This window comes from Bos taurus, chromosome 15, assembly GCF_002263795.3.
Source record: "Bos taurus isolate L1 Dominette 01449 registration number 42190680 breed Hereford chromosome 15, ARS-UCD2.0, whole genome shotgun sequence".
In the NCBI taxonomy this organism is placed as follows: Eukaryota; Metazoa; Chordata; class Mammalia; order Artiodactyla; family Bovidae; genus Bos; species Bos taurus.
This window is the reverse complement of record NC_037342.1, coordinates 15,192,671-15,216,141: the sequence shown is the minus strand read 5'-3', so window position 1 is coordinate 15,216,141 and position 23,471 is coordinate 15,192,671. Positions and strand designations below refer to the sequence as shown.

At 38.9% G+C, this 23,471-nt stretch overlaps 1 protein-coding gene across 3 annotated transcripts in view; it reads right to left on the bottom strand.

Moving 5' to 3' along the window:
• The window catches only part of SESN3 (sestrin 3), an 80,901-nt gene that overhangs the window by 55,763 nt on the left and 1,667 nt on the right, over nt 1–23,471 (bottom strand). For 2 of the 3 annotated variants that reach the window (XM_024975718.2, XM_024975719.2), the window contains exon 1: nt 23,249–23,424. The exons of the other annotated variant lie outside the window; for it this stretch is intronic. In XM_024975718.2, the coding sequence (XP_024831486.1) occupies nt 23,249–23,326 (78 nt within the window). In that variant the 5' untranslated portion in view covers nt 23,327–23,424. Of the gene's footprint in view, nt 1–23,248; nt 23,425–23,471 lie in introns of those variants that run through there. 3 annotated transcript variants of the gene reach the window in all.

The window sequence follows — 23,471 nt, the reverse complement described above, 5'->3', positions numbered from 1 at the left end:
ATCTGCATATCTGAAGTTATTGATATTTCTCCCAGCAATCTTGATTCCAGCTTGTGCTTCATCCAGTCTGGCATTTCACATGATGTACTCTGCACATAAGTTAAATAAGCAAGATGACAATATACAGCCTTGACGTACTCCTTTCCTGATTTGGAGCCAGTCTGTTATTCCATTTGGAATGATAACTGGTATAACTCTAAATGTTGCTTCTTGACCTACATACAGATTTCTCAGAAGGCACGTCAGGTGGGCTGGTCTTCCCATCTCTTTAAGAATATTTCACAGTTTGTTGGATCCAAACAGTCAAAGTCTGTGGGGTAGTCAATAAAGCAGAAGATGTTTTTCTGGAACTCTCTTGCTTTTCCGACAATCCAACGGATGTTGGCAATTTGATCTCTGGTTCCTCTGCCTTTTCTGAAATCACCTTGAACATCTGGAAGTTCATGGTTCACGTACTGTTGAAGCCTGGCTTGGAGAATTTTGAGCATTACTGTGCTAGTGTGTGAGATGAGTGCAATTGTGCAGTAGTCTGCACATTCTTTGGCATTGCCTTTCTTTGGGATTGAAATGAAAACTGACCTTTTCCAGTCCTGTGGCCACAAATTTTTCCAAATTTCCTAGCATATTGAGTGCAGCACTTTCACAGCATCATCTTATAGGATTTGAAATAGCTCACCTGGAATTCCATCACCTCCACTAGCTTTGTTCATAGTGATGCTTCCTAAAGCGCACTTGAATTTGCATTCCAGGATGTCCGGCTCTAGGTGAGTGATCACACCATCATGGTTATCTGGATCATGGAGATCTTTTTTGTATAGTTCTTCTGTGTATTCTTGCCACCTCTTCTTAGTATCTTCTGCTTCTGTTAGGTCCATACCATTTCTGTCCTTTATTGTGCCCATCTTTGCATGAAAAGTTCCCTTGGTATCTCTAATTTTCTTGAAGAGATCTCTAGTCTTTCCCATTCTATTATATTCCTCTATATCTTTGCACTGATCACTGAGGAAGGCTGTCTTACCTCTTCTTGCTATTCTTTGGAACTCTGCATTCAAATGCGTATATCTTTCCTTTTCCTTGCCTTCAGCTTCTCTTCTTTTTTCAGCTATTTGTAAGGCCTCCTCAGACAACCATTTTGCCTTTTTGCATTTCTTTTTCTTGGGGATGGTCTTGATCACTGCCTCTTGTACAATGTCATTAACCTCCGTCCATAGTTTTTCAGGCACTGTCTATCAGATCTAATCCCTTGACTCTATTTGTCACTTTCACTGTATAATCGTAAGGTATTTGCTGCTGCTGCTGCTGCTGCTAAGTCTTTTCAGTTGTGTCCGACTCTGTGCAGCCCCATAGACGGCAGCCCACCAGGCTGCCCCCTCCCTGGGATTCTCCATGCAAGAACACTGGAGTGGGTTGCCATTTCCTTCTCCAATGCATGAAAGTGAAAAGAGAAAGTGAAGTCACTCAGTTGTGTCCGACTCTTAGCAACCCCATGGACTGCAGCCTACCAGGCTCCTCCATCCATGGGATTTTTCAGGCAAGAGTACTGGAGTGGGTTGCTATTGCCTTCTCCAAGGTATTTGATTTAGGTCATACCTGAATGGTCTAGTGGTTTTCCCTACTTTCTATGATTTAAGTCTGAATTTGGCAATACGGAGTTCATGATATGAGCTACCGTCAGCTCCCAGCCTTGTTTTTGCTGACTATATAGAGCTTCTCCATCTTTGGCTGCAAAGAATATGATCAATCTGATTTCAGTATTGACCATCTGGTGATGTCCATGTGTAGAGTCTTCACTTAGGTTGTTCAAAAAGGGTGTTTGTTATGAAGAGTGTGATCTCTGGGCAAAACTCTGTTAGCCTTCAACCTGCTTAGTTTTGTACTCCAAGGCCTACTTTGCCTGTTACTCCAGGTATCTCTTGACTTCCTACTTTGCATTCCAGTCCCCTATAATGAAAAGGACATCTTTTTTTGGGTGTTAGTTCTAGAAGGTCTTGTAGGTTTTCATAGAACCATTCAATTTCAGCTTCTTCAGCATTACTGGTTGTGGCATAGACTTGGATTACTTTTGATACTGAATGGTTTGCCTTAGAAATGAACAGAGATCATTCTGTCATTTTTGAGATTGCATCCAAGTACTGTATTTTGGACTCTTGTTTACTATGATGGCTACTCCATTTCTTCTAAGGGATTCTTGCCCACAGTAGTAGATGTAATGGTCATCTGAGTTAAATTCACCCATTCCAGTCCATTTTAGTTCATTTTCGTTCACTGATTCCAACTCCATTTTAGTTCACTGATTCCTAAAATGTCGACATTCACTCTTGCCATCTCCTGCTTGATCACTTCCAACTTGCCTTGATTCATGGACCTAACATTTCAGGCTCCTATGCAATATTGCTCTTTATAGCACTGGACTTTACTTCCATCACCAGTCACATCCACAACTGGGTGTTGTTTTTGCTTTGGCTCCATCTCTTCATTCTTTCTGGAGTTATTTCTCCACTGATCTCCAATAGCATATTGGGCACCTACCCACCTGGGGAGTTCATCTTTCAGTGTCCTATCTTTTTGCCTTTTTATACTGTTCACGGAGTTCTCAAGGCAAGAATATTGAAGTGGTTTGCCATTCCCTTCTCCAGCGGACCACATTTTGTCAGAACTCTCCACCATGACTCATCCATCTTGGGTGGCCCTACATGGCATGGCTCATAGTTTCATTGAGTTAGACAAGGTTGTGGTCCATGTGATCAGTTTGCTTAGCTTCTGTGGATATCTATTAAATCCATGAACTTCTGTTTTCACCTCAAAGCATCTTCAATTTTCCATCTCACTTGGACTTGCTCTCTGTACTATCCTTCTCTTAATTTGTTCTAGTCTATTATTTCAAAATGCTAAGAGCTCTTAATATTTTTATGAAATACATATTGTTAAAGGGAACAAAAGGTAATGAAGAGAAAGATACGGTAAAATAAGCTTCAGTAACCTCACTACCCAGAAATAAATACTATTTATTTTGGAGTCAATCATTCTGTATTATCTTTTTACATTTTAAAAAATTTAAAAAAAAACTTAATATCATTTAAAAAGGTCTTTTCCACTCAGTAATCTATTATGGACATCAGTTCATGTCAACACATCCTAAGCGTTGTCCACTATTCCATGGTACTTATGCCACCGATTTTAATCAACTCCCTTCTTAATAATAAAATCAGAGTATTAAGTATTTACTGATGATATCCTACAAAAAAGAAATCTGTATGCGAAAAAAGATCTTATGACCAGATAACCACAATGGTGTGATCACTCCCCTAAAGTCAGACATCCAGGAGTGCAAAGTCAAGTGGGGCTTAGGATGCATCACTACAAACAAGCTAGTAGAGGTGATGGAATTCCAGCTAAGCTATTTCAACTCCAAAATGATGATGCTGTGAAAGTGCTGCACTCAATATGCCAGCAAATTGGGAAAACACAGCTGTGGTCACAGGACTGGAAAAGGTCAGTTTTCATTTCAATCCCAAAGAAAGGCAAAGCCAAAGAATGTTCCAACTACCACACAACTGCACTCATCTCACATGCTAGCAAAGCAATGCTCAAAATTCTCCAAGCCAGGCTTCAACAATATGAGAACAGAGAACTTCCAGATTTCAAGCTGGATTTAGAAAAGGCAGAGGAATCAGAGAGCAATTGCCAACAACCATTGGATCATCGAAAAAGCAAGAGAGTTCCAAAAAAACATCTACTTCTGCTTCATTGAAATGGAAATACAAGACTACCTGACTTGCCTCCTGAGACATCTGTATGCAGGTCAAGTAGCAACAGTTAGAACTGGACATGTAACAACAGACTGATTCCAAGTTGGGAAAGGAGTAGTCAAGGCTGTATATTGTCACCCTGCTTGTTTAACTTATGTGCAGAGTACACCATGTCAAATGCCAGACTGGATGAAGCACAAGCTGGAATCAAGACTGCTGGGAGAAATGTCAACAAGCTCAGATATGCAGATGACACCACCCTTATGGCAGAAAGTGAAGAGGAAATAAAGAACTTCTTGATGAAAGTCAAAGAGGAGAGTGAAAAAGCTGGCCTAAAACTCAACATTCAAAAAACAAACGTCATGGCATCCAGTCCCATCACTTCATAACAAAGAAATGGGGAAACCATGGAAACGTGACAGACTTTATTTTCTTGGGCTCCAAAATCACTGCAGATGGTGACTGAAATTAAAAGATGCTTGCTCCTTGGAAGAAAACCTATAACCAACCTAAACAATGTATTAAAAAGCAGAAACATTACTTTGCCGACAAAGATCCATACAATCAAAGGTATGGTTTTTCCAGCAGTTATGTATGGATGTGAGAGTTGGACCATAAAGAAGAGTGAGTGCCAAAGAATTGATACTTCTGAACTGTGGTGTTGGAGGAGACTCTTGAGAGTCCCTTGGACTGCAAGGAGATCAAACCAGGCAATCCTAAAGAAAATCAGTCCTGAATATTCTTTGGAAGGACTGATGCTGAAGTTCGAATACTTTGGCCACCTGATGCGAAGAGCCAACTCAATGGAAGATACTCTGATGCTTGGAAAGATTGAAGGCAGGAGGAGAAGGGGACAACAGAGGATGAGATGGTTGGATGGCATCAGCGACTCGATGGACATGAGTTTGAGCACATTCTGGGAGTTGGTGATGGATCAGGAAGCCTGGCGTGCTGCGGTCCATGGGGTCACAGAGTGTGACATGACTGAGCCACTGAACTGAACTTTTGAGAGATGATTCAGCTGGAAATTAATCCCATAGTTAGATAAGGCTTAGTCAAGGAGGAAATGAATATAGTAAAGGACAAAAGATTACAAAGGATAATGTGGTCTTTTTCCTTAGCCTCTAATACACGGCACACTGACCGACATTTCCTGAAGGCTAGGTGGCCTAGCGGTGAGAACTATAGGGCTTTTCCTCTTCAGTGGGTGTGGACACAAGAGGTAACAAGGGTGGCAAGTTGCCAAGGGTGTCTTTAACAAGAGAAGTAACCCCAAAATCCCAAATTGTAGGAACTGGTTAGAAAAAAAAATCGCATAATTTGTTAAACTTTTGTTTTTAATCTTGTCATTGCTTCCAGTGTTCCAGAGATAATTCGGTTTAAATATAATCAAGAATGGCTCATAATTTAGTCAGTATTTTTATTCCTTATGAGAATAAAATTACAGCCAGTCCTAGGCAAATTTTTTCTTTCAGGGTCCCAATTCTAATCTTGGACCTCAGCTCCTCAAATTTTCTATTAATCTGAAGATAATGATTATCATTCATTAATTAAGTGAAGGAATCATTCTATAGCATTTGAAATATTCAGACAAAAAGTGCTATGTGAAAAAAAGATATGTTAGCTTAATCAGTCATGCAAGAACTGACAGGAAATATTCTCATACCTTACTTTTGCTGTACTGCTATTTTAGACCATGAAAATGCCTTTTAAAATTTCCTTTTATATAAGTCTCAGAGTCAAAAGCTGACTGGCCATTGCCATGGAGACAGTTCTATTTAAGGTACTATATTAGTCCTTTCCTCACAGAAGGAGGATAAAAAAGTGGTCAATAAAAAAGCATCACTCTCCATGGTTGAGAATTAAGTCAGTAAAAATGCTTCTTGGGCAGGCAGCATAGAGAAATTTGGGAGTGGGGTAGGAAGGGACAATTTAATATGGTCCATTACTCTTCCTGAGTAAGATCAACACAGGTTAAATTTTAGTACTAAAAGCAGAGAAAGTATGAGGAAAACTCCATTTCCTCAAAATTAGATGCAACCAGATAGCAAAATAAAATTTCTTATATTCACTATCCTAGATAGAACTGCAACTAACTGAAATGATCTTTTCTTTTCAAAGGGTAATCTTTTTTATTCTTTTCATCTAGCTAGGGCCCATGTATAATTCCTTAAGTTTGCTTTAATTTTCAGGCTTCCAGACATCCCATTTGTAATTGAAGAGTAAGCTACCAGTTTACAAGTAAAAAAATATATATATTCATAATTCATATACATATTTAATCTTGTCTAAGAGACTCAAAACTATTTTAAAAAATGTGCCTATTTTAAATCTGTCTCGGAGACAAATATAGTCATTTTTCCTTCTATTTAAGAAAAGACGTTCAAGATAATTTTATTTTCCATGAAAATAAAACATCAATCTTCCTTGAAATAAAAGTAACTGAAGATGGTAAAACCCATCAGAGTCTACCAATGTTAGCACTAAAACACTTATTTTTATGTAGAGGAAGGATTCCAAGAGATATTTTCACTTGATTTCAGTCATAAACAAGTTTACAAAATCCATCTTTTTTTTTCTTAGAATTCAGTATCTGGCAACAATATAATGATATATTTTTCTCAAGGTGAGAGAATATTGTACCTAAAAGTCTGAAATCTATATTTTTTAAAAAGGCAAAAGAAATCTTACTGATTCTCGAGCTGGTACTTATCATTATTATCTCTAAAGAGTAGAGATTTAGTATTGACTTAATTGGAAACAATTTCTTCCTTTTATGATATTTCTCAAATAATTGATAACACATACTGAACATAAAATGGATATATAAATTTTAATTTGCAGAAGTATTTAGTTATTAATCCTAGATTAGCAATTTTCAGTCCAAGAGTGCTTCATGATCACCTGAGGGTCTTATTCAAATCCAGATTGATGGGTCCCTCCTCCAGAATTTCTAATTCAGCAGGTCTGGGATGGGGTCCAAGAATCTGTATTTCTAACAAAAGTCCCAGGTGATGCTGATACTGCTGGTTCCAAGATCACCCTTTAAGAACCATTGTCATAGACCTTAAACAAACTTCTCACACTAGAGAAGTTATTCCTTATTAATAAAATACTTCAATCTTTCCCCAAATGAACTATTTTAAATAGAACAACATCTTCAGTCCCTGGGGAAAACCAGTTAATCACAGCAATTTGGAGAGGCTATTCATTCAATCAAGACTATGTTAATTCCTAAAAATTGCTATCTAGTGGCTGGATAACTGCTGTGAGGTTACAGTGACATTCAGGAAAATAAACCCCTGACCAGCAATAAATAGCTTGTGTTCCCTGTGAATCCTTGAAAAACAAGTATCTACTATTAGATCATGCAGAGGAACTTAGTACTTGAATGTAAATTTTTCTTAGAAATAACTGCAAGCCAATTATGCCAATTACATAGGTTCCAGAAAAATGTATGTGTATTGAGTTTCTGTGAGTCCAGTGTAACTTTTCCACTGATTTACATCTTCATTTTAGAAATCTTTGATCTTGGATTGATTGATCCACAACTGACAACACATTATATATATATATATTTTTCTTTGTGTCTCATTTTAATGTAATGAAAGACATCATGGATATAGACAGAGACACTGAGGCAGGCACAATTAATATGAAAACGGACTTGTTCCTTCTGTGACACTGTTACTGTTGGCATTTGGGTTTATCTAGTTGGCAACCCACCCCAGTGTTCTTGCCTGGAGAATCCCAGGGACGGGGGAGCCTGGCGGGCTGCCGTCTGTGGGATCGGACACAGACGACAGACACAGACAGTCTATGTCGGACACAGAGTCGGACACAACTGCAGTGACTTAGTAGCAGCAGCAGCACTTAGGAGATAATCTAGGTTTGGGTTTGTTGCTACTTTGGTTATCCTTCAATGTACCACACGCTTTACCCATCTCTAATAATGCCTTGGACAGCACTTTATATTTTAGTTTTCACGTGCTCTACAGCTCTGTCAGACAGTTAATTACCCATAAACACTAAAATGCATTAAAATGACTATAAAGATAGAATAAAAAGAAAAGACCTTTTTATAGTAACAATGTGCTCCTCTCCTTTTTTATGGTCATGAAAAGCATACCTGTCACTGAACAAAAAAAGTGATGGACAAGTCCGGAGTTCTAGAGGACAAATTACTTCATTTTTATGACATTAGAGTACCTTTCAGGAAAGGTAACACAGTGGTTTGTTAAAAACTAAAGTTACTAAATGCACACTGCCACATAAGATTCAAATTTTACTGGCACTCTAAAAGACGCAACACCCTATAGCACACTGGTGGCAGGATCCTCAGTTTCTCAGTAAGAAACAGCTTCTATAAATATCTGAAGTTAAATGAAGCTATCATCCAGGTAGTCATTAATTTTCAGTTCTTTCCATTCACCATTGTGGCAAATACATTCCCTGCAGAATCTTTAGTACAGACCATTAATAAAGGAAGAAACAGAAAAACATATAGACGTCATGTACTTACCATTAGAAGTTTAAAATCAATTAAAAGTAAAATATTTTCCATTAATGGCTGCTTAGACATTATGGAAATTTGTTTTTTTTTTAATCAAGTGCATAAGATTCAGGATTACTTCATAAGATAAAAGAATCAGAACGATCATTTTATATCAATACATGGGTTATGTAATTTAATTCTCCTGTATATAATCATAACCAAGCAATTGTAACAAGGGCTGGTCAAGAGAACTCTCTATCAGATTTAGTTTGAAGGACACATTACTAAAATGCATAGCTACCAATCATCATTTCAATGAAAACTCTGATTGACTGACCAGGGTTTGAATCTTGCCCACGACACTGGCTGGGTCATTGCCGTGGGTATCAATAGATCTCAACCACGGAAAACATCACATACTGATGCTTCTAAAATGTGTGATTTGGATAAATGGTGTCAATATTATATTCACTGATCATATGCTCAGTGTGAAAATTTTTTTAAGTTCATCTCCATAATAAGTATTCTGAATAGCTAATGATTTTCCATGCTTAAATTATTGACAGTCATCACTTCCACTCACCATAGAAGGGTTCTGTTTTGACAGAATCATCCTCCCCTCACACAGCCTCCAACACCAACATTCAGGTATCACTGCACTCAGATACCACCCTTGTCAGCTATGGACCATGTATTTTTCTCGAGTGTCACTCTGTGCATGTTTGTGGAAGGTAGGTAGGGAATCAGGACTTTAATGGAATAAGACAATGAGGTCAACACTTTAAAATTATTTACTATAAAAACTAGTTTTTATATTTAATTATTTACTATAAAAACTAGTTTTACAGCTAGTTGTACTGCCAGTTTGTAGTCGTAAGGAACGTCTATGGAGTTACCATATACGCTCTTTATGTGAGACCTCAAAGATAGTAAGAGTTAACAGAGCTCTGAGATCCTAACACGGGTTTTCTGACCAGCACAAAAAGAGATTAATTAGTTATGCATTAAGATGTATCAATCCAAACAACTCATATTAGATTTTGGAAAACTCTTGAAATGTACCTAAAATTAAGATTTAAGCCTCTGTAATATATAAGAGCACTTGCACTGAATTCAAACAAGGTGTGACAACTTTAAAACAGGTACACAGCACTGTTGACAGATGCCAACTGACCTGACAAATATGCTTTCAAGTATATTCAATATCTACAGATGTGGATCCATCCAAATTACATGCTATCTTTCTAGGTACTAAATAGTCAGGTCATCCCAGTTACATGATTTTACAAATGGTAGTGCTTATAACATAGTTGGCTTCTGATTAATTTTGTACACCAGTGAAAGTAGACCTATGATAGAATTACATAGAAAAATACTTTAATAGGTCCTATTACTATTGATATTTTAATAGTAAGCAAAGCACAATTCAGAAAGGTCACCTAACTGAAGTGATGCAAAAATTCCGTGTACTAATTCTATACCAAGAGGTCAGCAAACTCCTAACTGCTGCCTAAATCTGGCCTGCCATCTGTTTTGCTACTACGTGTGAAGTGAAAGTCACTTAGTCATGTCCGACTCTTTGTGACCCCATGGATTGTACAGTCCATGGAATTCTCCAGGCCAGAATACTGGAGTAGGTAGCCTTTCCAGGGGTTATTCCCAACCCAGAGATTGAACCCAGGTCTCCTGCATTGCAGGTGGATTCTTTATTCGCTGAGCCAAAAGGGAAGCCCAAGAATACTGGAGTGGGTAGCCTATTCCTTCTCCAGTGGATCTTCTGACCCAGGAATCAAACTGGGGTCTCCTGCATTGCAGGGGGATTCTTTACCAACTGAGCTATCAGAGAAGCCCCCTCTCCCCCTCTACTGCTTGAGTGCTAAGCATGAGATTTATATTTGTAAATAATTGGGAAAAAAGTCAAAAGAAGGTTTACAATGTCAAAATTATATAAAATAAAAATTTCAAGACCCCTAAATAAAGCTGTATTGGAATAAAGTCACATCCATTCATTCTCAGTCATGTCTATGGTTGGTTTCACAGTGCAGAGGCAGATCTGAGTAGCTGTCACAAAGAGAGCTATGTAGGCCTTACTCTAGACCAGCAAGCCTCCAATGCTTACTACCCACCTCTTTGTAGAAAAAGTTGCCAAACCCTGATCTATACTATTTACCAAGTAAGGGGCATAATCTTGAGGATGTCTTTGTGAGATCCAGAGGTTTGACGCAAATGATCACACTGCTTAGGCAAGAACCCTCATGTGCTCCCTTTGTGCTTTTTCTGTGTCTAAGAGGCAAGCAAACTTAATGTCTTTTGAATGAACAAATACATGAAAGATATTCACAAAGTATGTGAATGGTTTCTAAATGTTTACAGCTTTTATATACCTTGCCTGCTTAAGAATATGGAAGCCATTAAACAGTAATATCAGTGAGACCTAGAATAAGTGTAAAATGGCAATCCATACATTTTAACCAAAAAAGGACAATTGTTTCTACATTGTTATTTGCCAAAATAAATATTTTCCCTCATTTTAAGGGCACTGAATACTAAATAGTTCTCTTGCATAGTCAAAAAAATGTTTATAAGTTCATGTTAACTTTGAGTACTCAATATTTGCATAAAGAATATTAGAACCAGGACCTTGTAGTCATTTTAATAGCTATACAATATAAAATAATATATCACAAGATTATTAACTATATTGTCATATTTAAAAAAAAACTATAACACAATCCTATAAATAGGATTCCACACTTCAGCTGAGAATTCATTAATTTCAAGTAATATATTAAACAAAAAAGCTTTGATAAAAGAATTTGAACACTACTTGGAGTTTAGTGCTAAGATACCTATAGCTTACTGATTTTTTAATTCTTTCTGAGTGGAGTAAATTTGCTGGTGTAATTTGTTTTCTTTGTTTACACCAAAAGAATTAAGATACACATATTACATTCCTAATTGCAAATAAAAAGGAAACTTTCTTGGGAGTTAAAATTATTTGTTTCATTTATATTACTTTAAAGACATCAGTAGGTAGTGATAGGAGAATGCAATGGCACCCCACTCCAGTACTCTTGCCTGGAAAATCCCATGGACGGAGGAGCCTGGAAGGCTGCAGTCCATGGGGTCGCTGAGGGTCGGACGACTGAGCGACTTCACTTTCACTTTTCACTTTCACGTATTGGAGAAGGAAATGGCACCCCACTCCAGTGTTCTTGCCTGGAGAATCCCAGGGATGGGGGAGTCCGGTGGGCTGCCATCTATGGGGTCGCACAGGGTCAGAAGTGACTTAGCAGCAGGTAGTGATATGCCATACCATATGCCAGCATATGCCACCCAGCTTGTAATGAACCATTCTGGTCCAGTGTGACTGAGTACAAAGTGAGTAAAGATGGGCAAGCTTGATGGTGGCCCTTGGTTATCTCAACACTCTGATTATCACCCAATTTTTATCCCTCCCATCAACTGTTATTTGAATGTTGGATAAAACTGCATTAACACAGCTTTCTTATGAGACACAACAACCAATAGCCAAAAATATCCTCAGAGTCAACATACTAAATCATTAACCTTCTTGGTGTTAAGCACACAAATTAGGAAAGATAGCTCCTGTGAAGCAGTTACTTAGATTTCACAATGTATTTTTTTCCCTGGAAACGATGTTACCTCTAGTGGTTAGGTTTCTTGCCTCAACAGTAAAAGCCTATTGAATATACTAGTTATATTAATAGTCCTCTGGAACTAAATTAGATATCTTACTGTGTTTCTATGGAAAATTCTCAGAGTTTCAACTAAGAAATAGCAAAACCACATCTTCCCACATACCCCTCTCCCTAACATAAACCCTTTGTAAAACTAAAAAATTCTTCTGGAGACACAGTATTGTAGGGATAATGGTAGGGGAAGGATAAAGTCCTAGGGTTTCTTTGCTTTTTTTATAATCATCATTTTTTCCTTAACACAAAAAGCCAAAATGAATAGCAGGAATAAACGTTCATGCTACTTATCTCTGTAGATTAACTCTTTACTGCAAAAAGTTTACCAAAAAGTGAGACAGTTTCTTAGAGGTCCTCTTTAAGAGATACAATACTTAAGCTCAAAATGCTCCTAGACAGCATCTTTTGTCACAGACATCGTAGCAGTATTGAATGAATCAGTATTAGTGAACTAATGAATGGCTGGTTGGCAAAAGGAGTGGGTCAAAGTTTGGTAGGAAATTAGGAAAAATATATCCTGGGATTAGGAAAGAATGGTCACAAGATTAACAACAGATTTACATAGATAAAATAGCAAACTAGATAGGTCAACACTGTTTGACCTCAATTTAACCTTATAGAGAAAAATTTACATTTTTCATGTAAAATTAAAGTAGAAAATATCCGAACTTGAACTCACTCCTAGTAATCTCTTAGTAACCAAGTTCTATTAAGTTTTGTTAATTTTTACATTTTCTGAGTCTTGTACATAAGGAAAACATGTGGAGGATAAGGGAATACAGGGTTTATAGGTGTATAAAAGCCAGGTTTTGGAGTCAGACTGGTTCAAATCCTGAGCCTGCCACTTATTGGTACTATGATCTTAAGCAAGTAACCAAGGTTCTCTGAGTTCCAGTTTCTTCATCCATAACGTATGAGTAATGATTCTTTATGGGTTTGTTGTGACAATTAACTGTAATACACATGTAGGGCTTAAAGACTTAGCACAGTCCACTGCACATACGAGAGATTCAATAGAAGCTATTATTGTTGTTGATATTATAAAATATATTTCAAAACTAAGAGTTACAGTCTCAGGTAATTATAATCTTCCACAAAATCTGGTTTTAGTTCCTAGTGAGGTAAATTTGACCTTTTAAATTCTGCATATAAAGAAACAGATATTTCATTTAAGTGCCAAGTTCCATTTTCGCAACATAGGAAGATGCAAAAATAAAATATAAATCTAGAAATGAAAACATATACCTCTAGTACAAGTAGTTCAAAGCTATACTTTAAGAAATCCCTGTTACAAGAAATAATATGGCTCTAGTCAGCCAGTTTTATGGCCATACTTGTTATACACAGGATATGTTCAATACATTCTTTGTGAAACATAGGCAAAATGCCTGTCATTCCTTACTAACTTTGAGCAGCAAAATTCAAGGTGTTTCAACCCACTGTTGAATAACCTGTAATATTCATGTGCTCCTTAAGTGGCAGTCAATATTTTGTTCCATAGACCAACAAATGACTTCTGGGAGGATCTAAAAAGCAAAGGCTAGCTAAAGGGTAGTCCAGGCCAAAAACAAGTCTCTGGTTCACAGTTGCCAAGGGACTGCCTGCTGGATGAAGAGATCACAGCCAACTCTGGAATATCCCAAAGTAAAAGACTCCTGGTGGGGAGGGTGGTAGGAGAGGGAAAGGCTTAGCCAGAATTATCCAGTGAAACAAACCCCAGGAGAAGACTTGCTGTGAAGCTTGAGGTTTTAAGATCATACCTCTAAAACAGCCTTCTCTGAGAGAGCTCCAGCTGACTCCAGGAGGTGCGGGATGTGTCCCCATCAAAGCAATCGCCATTTCACATTTCTGAGAAGAACCAGTCCCTAAGGGCTGTGTCCTGATCCTCTTAGTGAATTAACATCCTGACTCCCTCCAAAATGGGGTATGATATTTAATAGAAACATTCTCATGGTCACAAAAATGACCATGGTCACAACTTCTCAAAGTGGAGATGTCACAAGAGTTTTGAAGAAAACTTTTGAGCAACAAATAGAAAATCTCAACTTCTGTTATTAAAATTCTCAAAGTGTTCAGATAAACCTTATTAATAAAGAGGGCAAAGTATGGCTACAAAGAATAGACATATCCTGGAAAATGAGAAAAATAATTGTCATTTTCTTAGATTATACTGTATCCAATATAAATGTACTGCCAATATTTGCTAAAAACAAGCTTTCCAATAACTATATCACAAATAAGAGGCAACCCAGTAGAGGAAATATATATATATATACACACACACACAAAATACAACAAATGCAGTATACTTGAGCAGCATGGCAGTCCAGACCACAGAAGAAAAAAAGAATTTGAAGATTAGGAAAGACTTTTTGGAGATGTCACAAGAGTTTTGAAGAAAACTTTTGAGCAACAAATAGAAATTCTACATGTGAATTGTAGGTTTAGATGGTGTGTGTGTGTGTGCCCGGTTGCTCAGCTGTGTTCAATTCTTTGTAACTTATGGACTATAGCCCTCCAGGCTCCTCTGTCTATGGAATTCTCCAGGCAAGAAGACTGGGGTGGGTTGCCATTTCCTACTCCTGGGCATTTTCCCAACCCAGGGGTTGAACTCACATCTCCTGCACTGGCAGGCAGATTCTTTACCACTGTGCCACCTGGGAAGCCCTTAGATGGGACAGGACAGATATTTTCAAATAGTTTATAATGCAGCTACTTATAGATTTAAGGTAACTGTTATGCAACACAGGACTAAATGTCTTGGTTTGGCAATGTATGTATTATGTATTATGAATTCCACCTCCTCCTTCTATCCCTACTCCCAACACAGTGATGCCTAAAAGGGACAGGTCAGCTACTGGTAATCATTTGTAGGCCTTACCAGATCTAATCAGGTAGATCCTTACGCCCATGCCTTCAAGACCACACTGAATTACAGCTGCCATAGCTTTGTGTACAGTGTAAACCAACCCCCCAACCACACCCCCACACCCACACCCTAAATAGAAAATGCACTATACCTTAGCAGGCTGCAATATTTAGGGACTTCCACACTTAGAGCTGTCCTATCTCCTATTACTGTAGTGGTTTTCTTTTTCTTTATTGAAGCAATCTAGTTATCAGTTGTCTACACTGATACACCTCTTTCTTCTGATTCTTTTCCCTTCTTCTGTATTGCTTCTCCCACACTTCTCGGCTTTCAAGAAAAGTAGGCTAACCTTGCTACTCAGGGCCTTTATTTCCTCTCCAGCCAAAAACCGACCAGTTAGAGCACAATGGCCATTATCTTTGGATCTGACCATTCTTTGCTTGTTGCATAGTAAATACTAAGGAGAACATTTCTTTAGAGCCAAAGAACTTTGTTTTTGTCCATCTTTGGTTTCTACCAGGTAAAAGGATGCTCACAAAACTTAGAGAAAGATCATCTCTAGCTAGTCTAAGCTTTTACTCCACTTATTGGGATACATCCCAATAAACTCACTGCAAGGTGAAAAATATTATAAGTCAAAAATGCATTTAATATACCTAGCCTATCTTCAATGTGCTTAGAACAATCATCTGAGTCTACAGTTGGGCAAAATCAGCTAACACAAAGCCTGTTTTATAATAGTGTTAAATATCTCACGTAATTTATCAGACACTGTACTGCAGGTGAAAAACAGAATGGCTGTATGGGTCTGAAAACGTTGCACAGTGAGTTGGTTAGTTTATGATCGCATGGCAGACCTGGAACTCCACTCAGTGCATCATAAAACATATGGCTATCTCAAGAAAAGATCAAAGCTCAAAATTCAAAGATACAGTTTCTACTGAAAGTCTACCACATTTTGTTGCTGTTCAGTCACTAAGTCCTATCCAACTCTTTGTGACCCCATGGACTGCAGCTCTCCAGACTCCTGTCCTCCACTATCACAAGGAGTTTGCTCAGATTCATGTCCATTGAGTCAGTATGCTATCTAACCTTCTCATCCTCTGCCACCCTCTTCTCCTCCTGCATTCAATCTTTTCCAGTTTTTTTCCAATCACCTTTGCACCACAAAAACTGTACTGAACCGTCCTCAATCAAGGACCATCTGTACTGTGGTATTAGAGAAGCTTCTAGTGTATCACTGACAAGTGCTAGGCAGCATCTGGAAGTGAGTCCCACATAGAACAGAGATGGCTGGGTTGGGTTTATCTATGCTTTCTGCCAGTGGTATTAGCCTTTTATTTCTCCCATAGTCACTCCAGAGAATTACATGCATATGCATCATATGTTGCTGCCAGGAACTGACTCAGCAGTTCTCAAAAGTTTTGGTCTTGGAACTCCTCCACACTTAAAAACACCTTAAAAAACATTTTTGCAAATCTCTTCAATGTCTATTTAAAATAAGACAGCTAGATTTCATATCTCTTCTACATTCAATCTGTTGTGATAGGTTTTGATTGAAGGTATGTAAGGAAAATCTTGTCTCACACAGATATGTAGTTGGATAATGCAAAAGATAATTGTGAATGTTCTGCTTTGATACTACACCAAAACTCGACAAGCAGAACTTCTGAAAGGTTAGCTGCAATGTGGACTCTTAACCCCAACCAGTAAACTTAACTTCCTATCTTAAAATTCATTTGTCTATCTTGTACTTTGAATGGATCTTTTACCCATGCACGATTTTGAAAAACTAAAGTCAGCCTGACAGGTGTTAAGTAAAAATGGGGTTCATTTTAAAAGTGGCTAGTTTGGCCTGCAACTGAAACAACTACACAAATCCTAGACCGCTGTGCAGTAAAAACACCTAGTATACTTCTCATCACTCAAGGATCAGGGTTTAACAAAATTTAACAGTGATTACTGTTGGGTGCCACTACCTTTACTTATTCTAAGGGGCCAGTACAGTTTTACATCCATTGCTTTTACACAGTGAAAAAAAGCTATAAAGTCTTGTATGATCATAAAAGGGCCTCCCAGGGGGTACTAGTAGTAAATAATCCACCTGCCAATGCAAAAGACGCAACAGACATGTTCAATCCCTGAGTTGGGAAGATCTGCTGGAGTAGTAAATGGCAACCTGCTCCAGTATTCTTGCCTGGAAAATCCCATGGACAGAGGAGTCTGATGGGCTACAGTCCATGGGGCCACAGAGTCAGAAATGACTGATCAACTGAGCGTACACATGCATGCACGTGTACATGCACACGCACACACACACACATACACACAAGATCATAAAAAAAGTTTTGACTTCCCAGACCCTCTGAAATGGTTCTGGATACTCCCAAGGTCTGAAGACTGTATTTGAGATTTGCTGCTTTATATCATTCAAGAATTAACCAAACAACAGTTAAAGAGATAATAAAAATAGCCAACTAACTCTTCTCCTTCCCCTCCAGTTGATCTGCAGTCATGCGTCAAAGAGTGGCTAAAAGTCAAATTTCTGACTATTATTACCTGGAGAGTTTCAGGACTTTAAGCATTCCACAGATGCTAAAGCTGGCAGAGCTGGGATGGACGTTCCCTGATAGCATCAATACTGCAGGGGACAATTTGAACGTAGTTTTATTAGAGGCATATTAAAAATTAAATGGACTTTATACTAGTTGCATGACAGAGTCCATTCCTCTTAAATTTTCTCAGTTTGTGAGAACCAACTGATAATGTGAAAGCACTGTAAAAATTGTGAAAAGTGAAAGTCTCTCAGTCGTGTCCATGGCATTATCCAGGGCAGAATACTGGGGTGGGTAGCCTTTCCCTTCTCCAGGGGATCTTTCCAGCCCAGGGATCAAACCCAGGTCTCCTGCATTGCAGGCAGATTCTTTAGCAGCTGAGCCACAAGGGAAGTCCAAGAATACTGGAGCGGGTAGATTATCCCTTCTCCAGGAGATCTTCCCGACCCAGGAATTGAACTGGGGTCTCCTGCATTGCAGGCGGATTCTTTACCAACTGAGCTACTAGGGAAGCCAAGGTCTACACAAACATAAGTTATAATCCAGTCCGTTCAAAGGGGAAAAAGAAGATAAAGACATGGGGAGAAAAAGGTTAATGCATTTTATTTCCCTAGCTCTTCTCCTAAATTAAAAGTTAACCATTCTTTGCTTTATCCTAGATTTGCCCCAAATTCTAGTAAGCACAATCTTCCTTAACTCTTAAGTCTTTTCAAATCAAATACCAATTTCCCTCATCTGCTGAAGTGTCCAAAAGGCAATTTTTAAATTTGAAATACCAGAAACACATTAATCATTTAAGGAAAGGGAGGGGTAGAATACAAATATAAATATGCAAATAAAAATTAGTAGTTGATCACCCTAATTAAAAGCATAATGTCATTACCTCTCATTTGCAGACAATAATTAGATAAGACAGAAAAGTGAAGACTAACCAAATTACTCAGTATGTATTGATACATATTGCCAAAACATACAAAGGTCCTACTCTAGGAATAGGGAAAACACATAGGCTTGTCCTTCTTATATTCGTAGTTGTACCTTATGGTTTACAAAGTACTTTAACACACATTACCTCTCTCTAGCTATGCAGCAAACAGCAAGGCAAGTAGAAAGGATCTACATTTTCCAGAGAAAACTAGACTCCAAGAAGTTAACTAAGTTACCCAATACTCACAGACCTGTCAGAGACCTAAGGATGAGCATATCTTGTGACTTCCAGTGTTACTATATTTGTAGTTATATTTTAGCAATTTATTTGGTGGGGTCTTCCCTGGTGGCTCTGTAGTAAAGAGTCCACCTGCCAAGCAGAAGACCTGGGTTTGATCCCTGGGTCGAGAAGATACCCTGGAGAAGAAAATGTCAATTAACACACTCCAGTATTCTTGCCTGGGAAATCCCATAGACAGAGGAGCCTGGTGGGCTACAAAGGGTTGCAAAGAGCAGGACACGACTTAATGACTAAACAACAACAATTTATCTGGTGGTGGAGAGGCTGTGGAAGCAGTACCATCCCTTTTATAAATGAAATCTTATATTGAACCTGAACTGTGAGACACATAAATACACTAAAGGGCTTTTATAAGTGTTTAATTATAAACTAACAACTACTGATAATAAGTTTGTGTTCTCACAAAAGAAAATTGATCATGAGCAGATATGTAGAGGAAGGTTTTTCTAAAGGCCTGTGCCTTCATAATCAATGAGAGTCTTTCTCATCAATGTCTTATTAGCAAAAGTGTTCAAATACATGTACAAAGTGAACAGAACAAATTTGTCAAGGCCTGCACAAGAATAGTCTTGTAATGAATGATCTTGGGGTAGCTGTAATTTTGTACTTAAAATTTAATCCAACTCAAACATTTTCGAATACCGAAGCATCATGCTGCTGCTGCTGCTAAGTTGCTTCAGTTGTGTCCGACTCTGTGCGACCCCATTGACGGCAGCCCACCAGGCTCCACCGTCCTTGGAATTCTCCAGGCAAGAACACTGGAGTGGGTTGCCATTTCCTTCTCCAATGCATGAAAGTGAAAAGTGAAAGGGAAGTCGCTGAGTCCTGTCTGACTCTTCAAGACCCCATGGACTGCAGCCTACCAGGCTTCTCTGTCCATGGGACTTAGCAGGCAGGAGTACTAGAGTGGGGTGTCATTGCCTTCTCCCACTGAAGCATCATAGGGCTCCATAAAAAGCAGTCTGAAAACCACTGCATAATGACTTGCTGTCATAAATTCACTTGCTTGCTCTCCACTTGGCTCATTTTGAGATAAAACTAAAACCTACTTTGACAATCCAAAAAATGTATATAAGAAACCTGATTAATAAGTATGATTACTATTTCACAGTCAAAGCAATACCACTCTTTTGGTTGAACCATATAAAACTGCCATTAACTGACAATTTTGACTATAAAAATAAGGTTCATATGGCTTAAACTAATATTTCTCATTTTCCCAGTCTCTTCACTCATAAAACTATCAAAAAATTGTCAAAAATAAATGGATATATAAGCAAAGTGGAAAAAGTACAATATCCAACAACAAAAATCACTGGAACTACCTAAACATATTAAGCATTTTAAAATGTTAAACCCTTTTAACATAATGTGCAGAGTTTTATTCACTTCAGTAGCACTAACTGCTCAACACTCAAAATACATTGTCATATATCCCCTTTTATTTACTGGAGGATGTGTGGGTTGACAGTTACCTACCTTTCTTAATGTAGATTGGCACGCCACTTTGAAATGTTATCTAGTTGTCAGTGGAATTTCTTCAAGCAAAACATATACACTTCGGAACTCATCAACTTTTTCAAAGTAAATAGAAGCATTTCCTTTTTTATCAAAAACTTTATTGAATTATTTCATTGATAACAGAGCAAGTCAGAACAATTAGGAGTTATAGATTTGAAGAGAGTTTTGTTTCTTCATTTCTTTACCTATCTGGTTTACATCTCCATTCTTCCCACTGACCTAAGGTTACCAAATTAGGTATATGCAATACTTGAAGAAGTCTCTCTTTTTTTGGAAGATACTGAATCAAAATTATAAAGGTACTTATAAGAATAAATGTGATTCTCATAAAACAAAGAATTCAATTTTCAGATATTGGGTTGAACCAAATCATTTACTTTGATGGAGAATCCAGTTCTTTTTTAAGTTCCCCCTCAAAATCAATACATGGCAACAAATTAAGCCACTTAGACAAAAAGGCCTCATGCTACATAAATAAAAGTGACTCTTTCCCCATCATTAGTGAGGATTATACAGTAAAGAGTAATTCACACTGGGTATGCATGAGTTTCATTCTTCCATCATGAACTACACTGAACTAAAATTCAAAATGCTGTGACTCACATGGTTATTACTGAACACTTAATATTAAGTGGAAAACACAAGATAAATCCAGATAATCCCATTTTGAGAGTTACAGATGAATTTTGCTTAGAGTTATATACTTTCTATCAAAAAAAAAAAGCCCATTTCTTTATTAGAAAAGTCTTACATGCTATTTTTAGAATGATAAAGAATTTAAAATGCTAAACACTTGATATCTTTTAAGAGCACTTAAGGCACTCTTAAAAAGCTACAAATGTTGCCAAGTCGTGTCATAACTGGCTCAAACAATCCCATTTCCATCTAAAGTTATTTCATGCTACTGCATGAATCAATATTAAATACCTTGGAGTTACTAAAAACTGGAAATTGGCATAGATGTGCACAGCAATTATAAGATATGAAAATGGTGAATATTCATTTTCCATATATTCTTTCTTTTAATAATAGAAGGATGTTTTCCTTCTAGGTAAAAAGAAATAATTTCTTAAAAGCTAAAGAATCCCTCTGCAATGCAAGAGACCCCGGTTCGATCCCTGGGTTGGGAAGATCCCTTGGAGAAGGCAAAAGGCTACCCACTTCAATATTCTGGCCTAGAGAATTCAATAGACTGTATAGTTCACAAAGAGTTGCAAAGAGTCAGACGCGACTGAACGATGTTCACAAGAGAAAGATAAAAAGATGTCTTGAAAGGTAGCAAAATGTCATGGATCATAGCCTTGTTTCTCTCAAAAGAAAAACAGATTTTGAAATTTAATACTACCTCCAAACATTTTATTAGTCTACCAAATTGCCAGAATCATTAAAAAAAAAAAAAATTCCAAGTTAATACAGGTCTTCCCTTCCCCCCCCCCACCTTATTCAGTTAAAAAAAAAAAAAGCTGTTTTTTGTGTGTCTCAAAAAACTTTTTTTTTTTTCATATTAAAGACATAACATCACTTTTAAAGCTGGAAAATCATCATCATCATTTTTAAAAAAGCTAAGTTCAGATGACATCTGGCCCAGAAATGAAAGAGTTAACATTCAACTAAGCTGCTCTGCACTTCTGATCCTTTACATTTCTCACAAGCTGCCCTACAATGAGCTGAGCAAGTATCAACTGTAATTTGATCCCGGAGTTTATGGAAAAAAATAACTGCACATACTCAACATGCACATTTAATAAAAATCTGTTTCAAGAAAAACATACCCGATAAACACAATTTAAGGCACATTTAACTGTTTGATTAACTTTAAATATGCAATCCCTTTGCTTTCTTCATGCTCTCAAATAAAACTGGGGAGAAAAAAAGCAGCGGCTCTACTGCAGGGAAAAGAGGCTTGAAAAACAACTTTGATTGGCACTTGGCCTGACCCACAGAGGAAGAAAAACAGTTTTTGGACAAAGAGCGCAAATATTTGAGCTTGCTTACTTACATGTTTCTTTCTTTTTTTTAATATAGAAAGAACAATCTCAATTGAACTGTAGTTAAAGAAATTGACTAAAAACGGTGCCGTATTCATCTTAGCCTTTCAGTCCCGACGCATTTGCACAGCTCAGCAATTTTAATTCATTTGTACTGGACAAACAGAAGCACCTCAACTACTGTTTCCACTTAGTGAAATGTAAAAATAGTCTCGAGAAGAATAAGCTAATTATAATATAACCCAATGGCGGCTGTTAAAGTCTGATTAAAAGCTTTTCTCGGTCTAAAGCGACATCTTTTCATACTGCACCCCCCGCCCCCGCCCCCGCCCCCGCCCCAACCCTTAACGGAGCGATTAAACCAAGTGAGCTAAACAAAACTGGAGTAAACTTTCTCTCAATCACTCTGGGAAGCAATAAACTGCGCGTCTGATTTTTCTGGATCAACACCGGGGTGCGGGGGTTGGGGGAGAACGGGGGATGGGTGGGGGTGGTAAGCGCTAAAAAGGGACAATTCACGTCCACCCTCGTCTCCTCCTCCCCCAGTCCCAGCCTGAGGAACCGTAACGTCGAAGAGCGGTTCCCATGGGCATAAAGTTCAAGCTGCTTTACCAGTTTCTTTCGGGATCGACCCGGAGCCACAAGACGACCATCAAAAAGAAGGTTAAAAAAAGAGAAGAGTATTCGGGTAGAGCGTGCAGAAGTAAAACCGAAATAAATAAAAACAACACCCGCAGGAGTTAGGCGCAGCCGAGAGGAAGCCAGGTTCCTCTGGACCAGACCAGTTCTGATTTCACACCGACTTGCACCCAGAACACCGGGAGGAGGACCGAACAGGTCCGTCACCCCTCCGCCCGAGGAGCGGGAATGGGGGGGGGGGGGGGAGGGGAGGCAAGGTAGCTAGGTGAACGGAGGGACAGACTGTAAGCACCCCCAAACCGCCGTCCCCCAAGCCCCCAGCCCCGGGGGCCAAGCGCTGCCCCGGCAGGACTCAAAAGCCCAGCAGGCTAGAGCCTCCGTTCGCGGCTCAGGCCCCCTTCTGGGGGTCCGGCGGAGAGGCCCCGGGGTCCCTCGGCCGCCGCGGGCAGGAAGCGCCCCTCGGGGATGGCCCCGGGCCGAGCCCGTACCTTCCGCAGCACTTTCCGGCAGTTGGTACAGAGCAGGTAGCTGGCTGCGGCCGACGGACTGCTGCCGCCGCGGTTCATCGCGGCTGCGGGCGCGCGGGCACCGCGGGCGGGCGGCGGGCCGGGGCCGGGCTGTCACTGCGGCCGCCCGCGCCGCTGCGGGGCCCAGACTGTCCCCCACACACGCCCCGCAGGCCGCGCTTCTAGCCTCAGCCTCCTCGGGGCG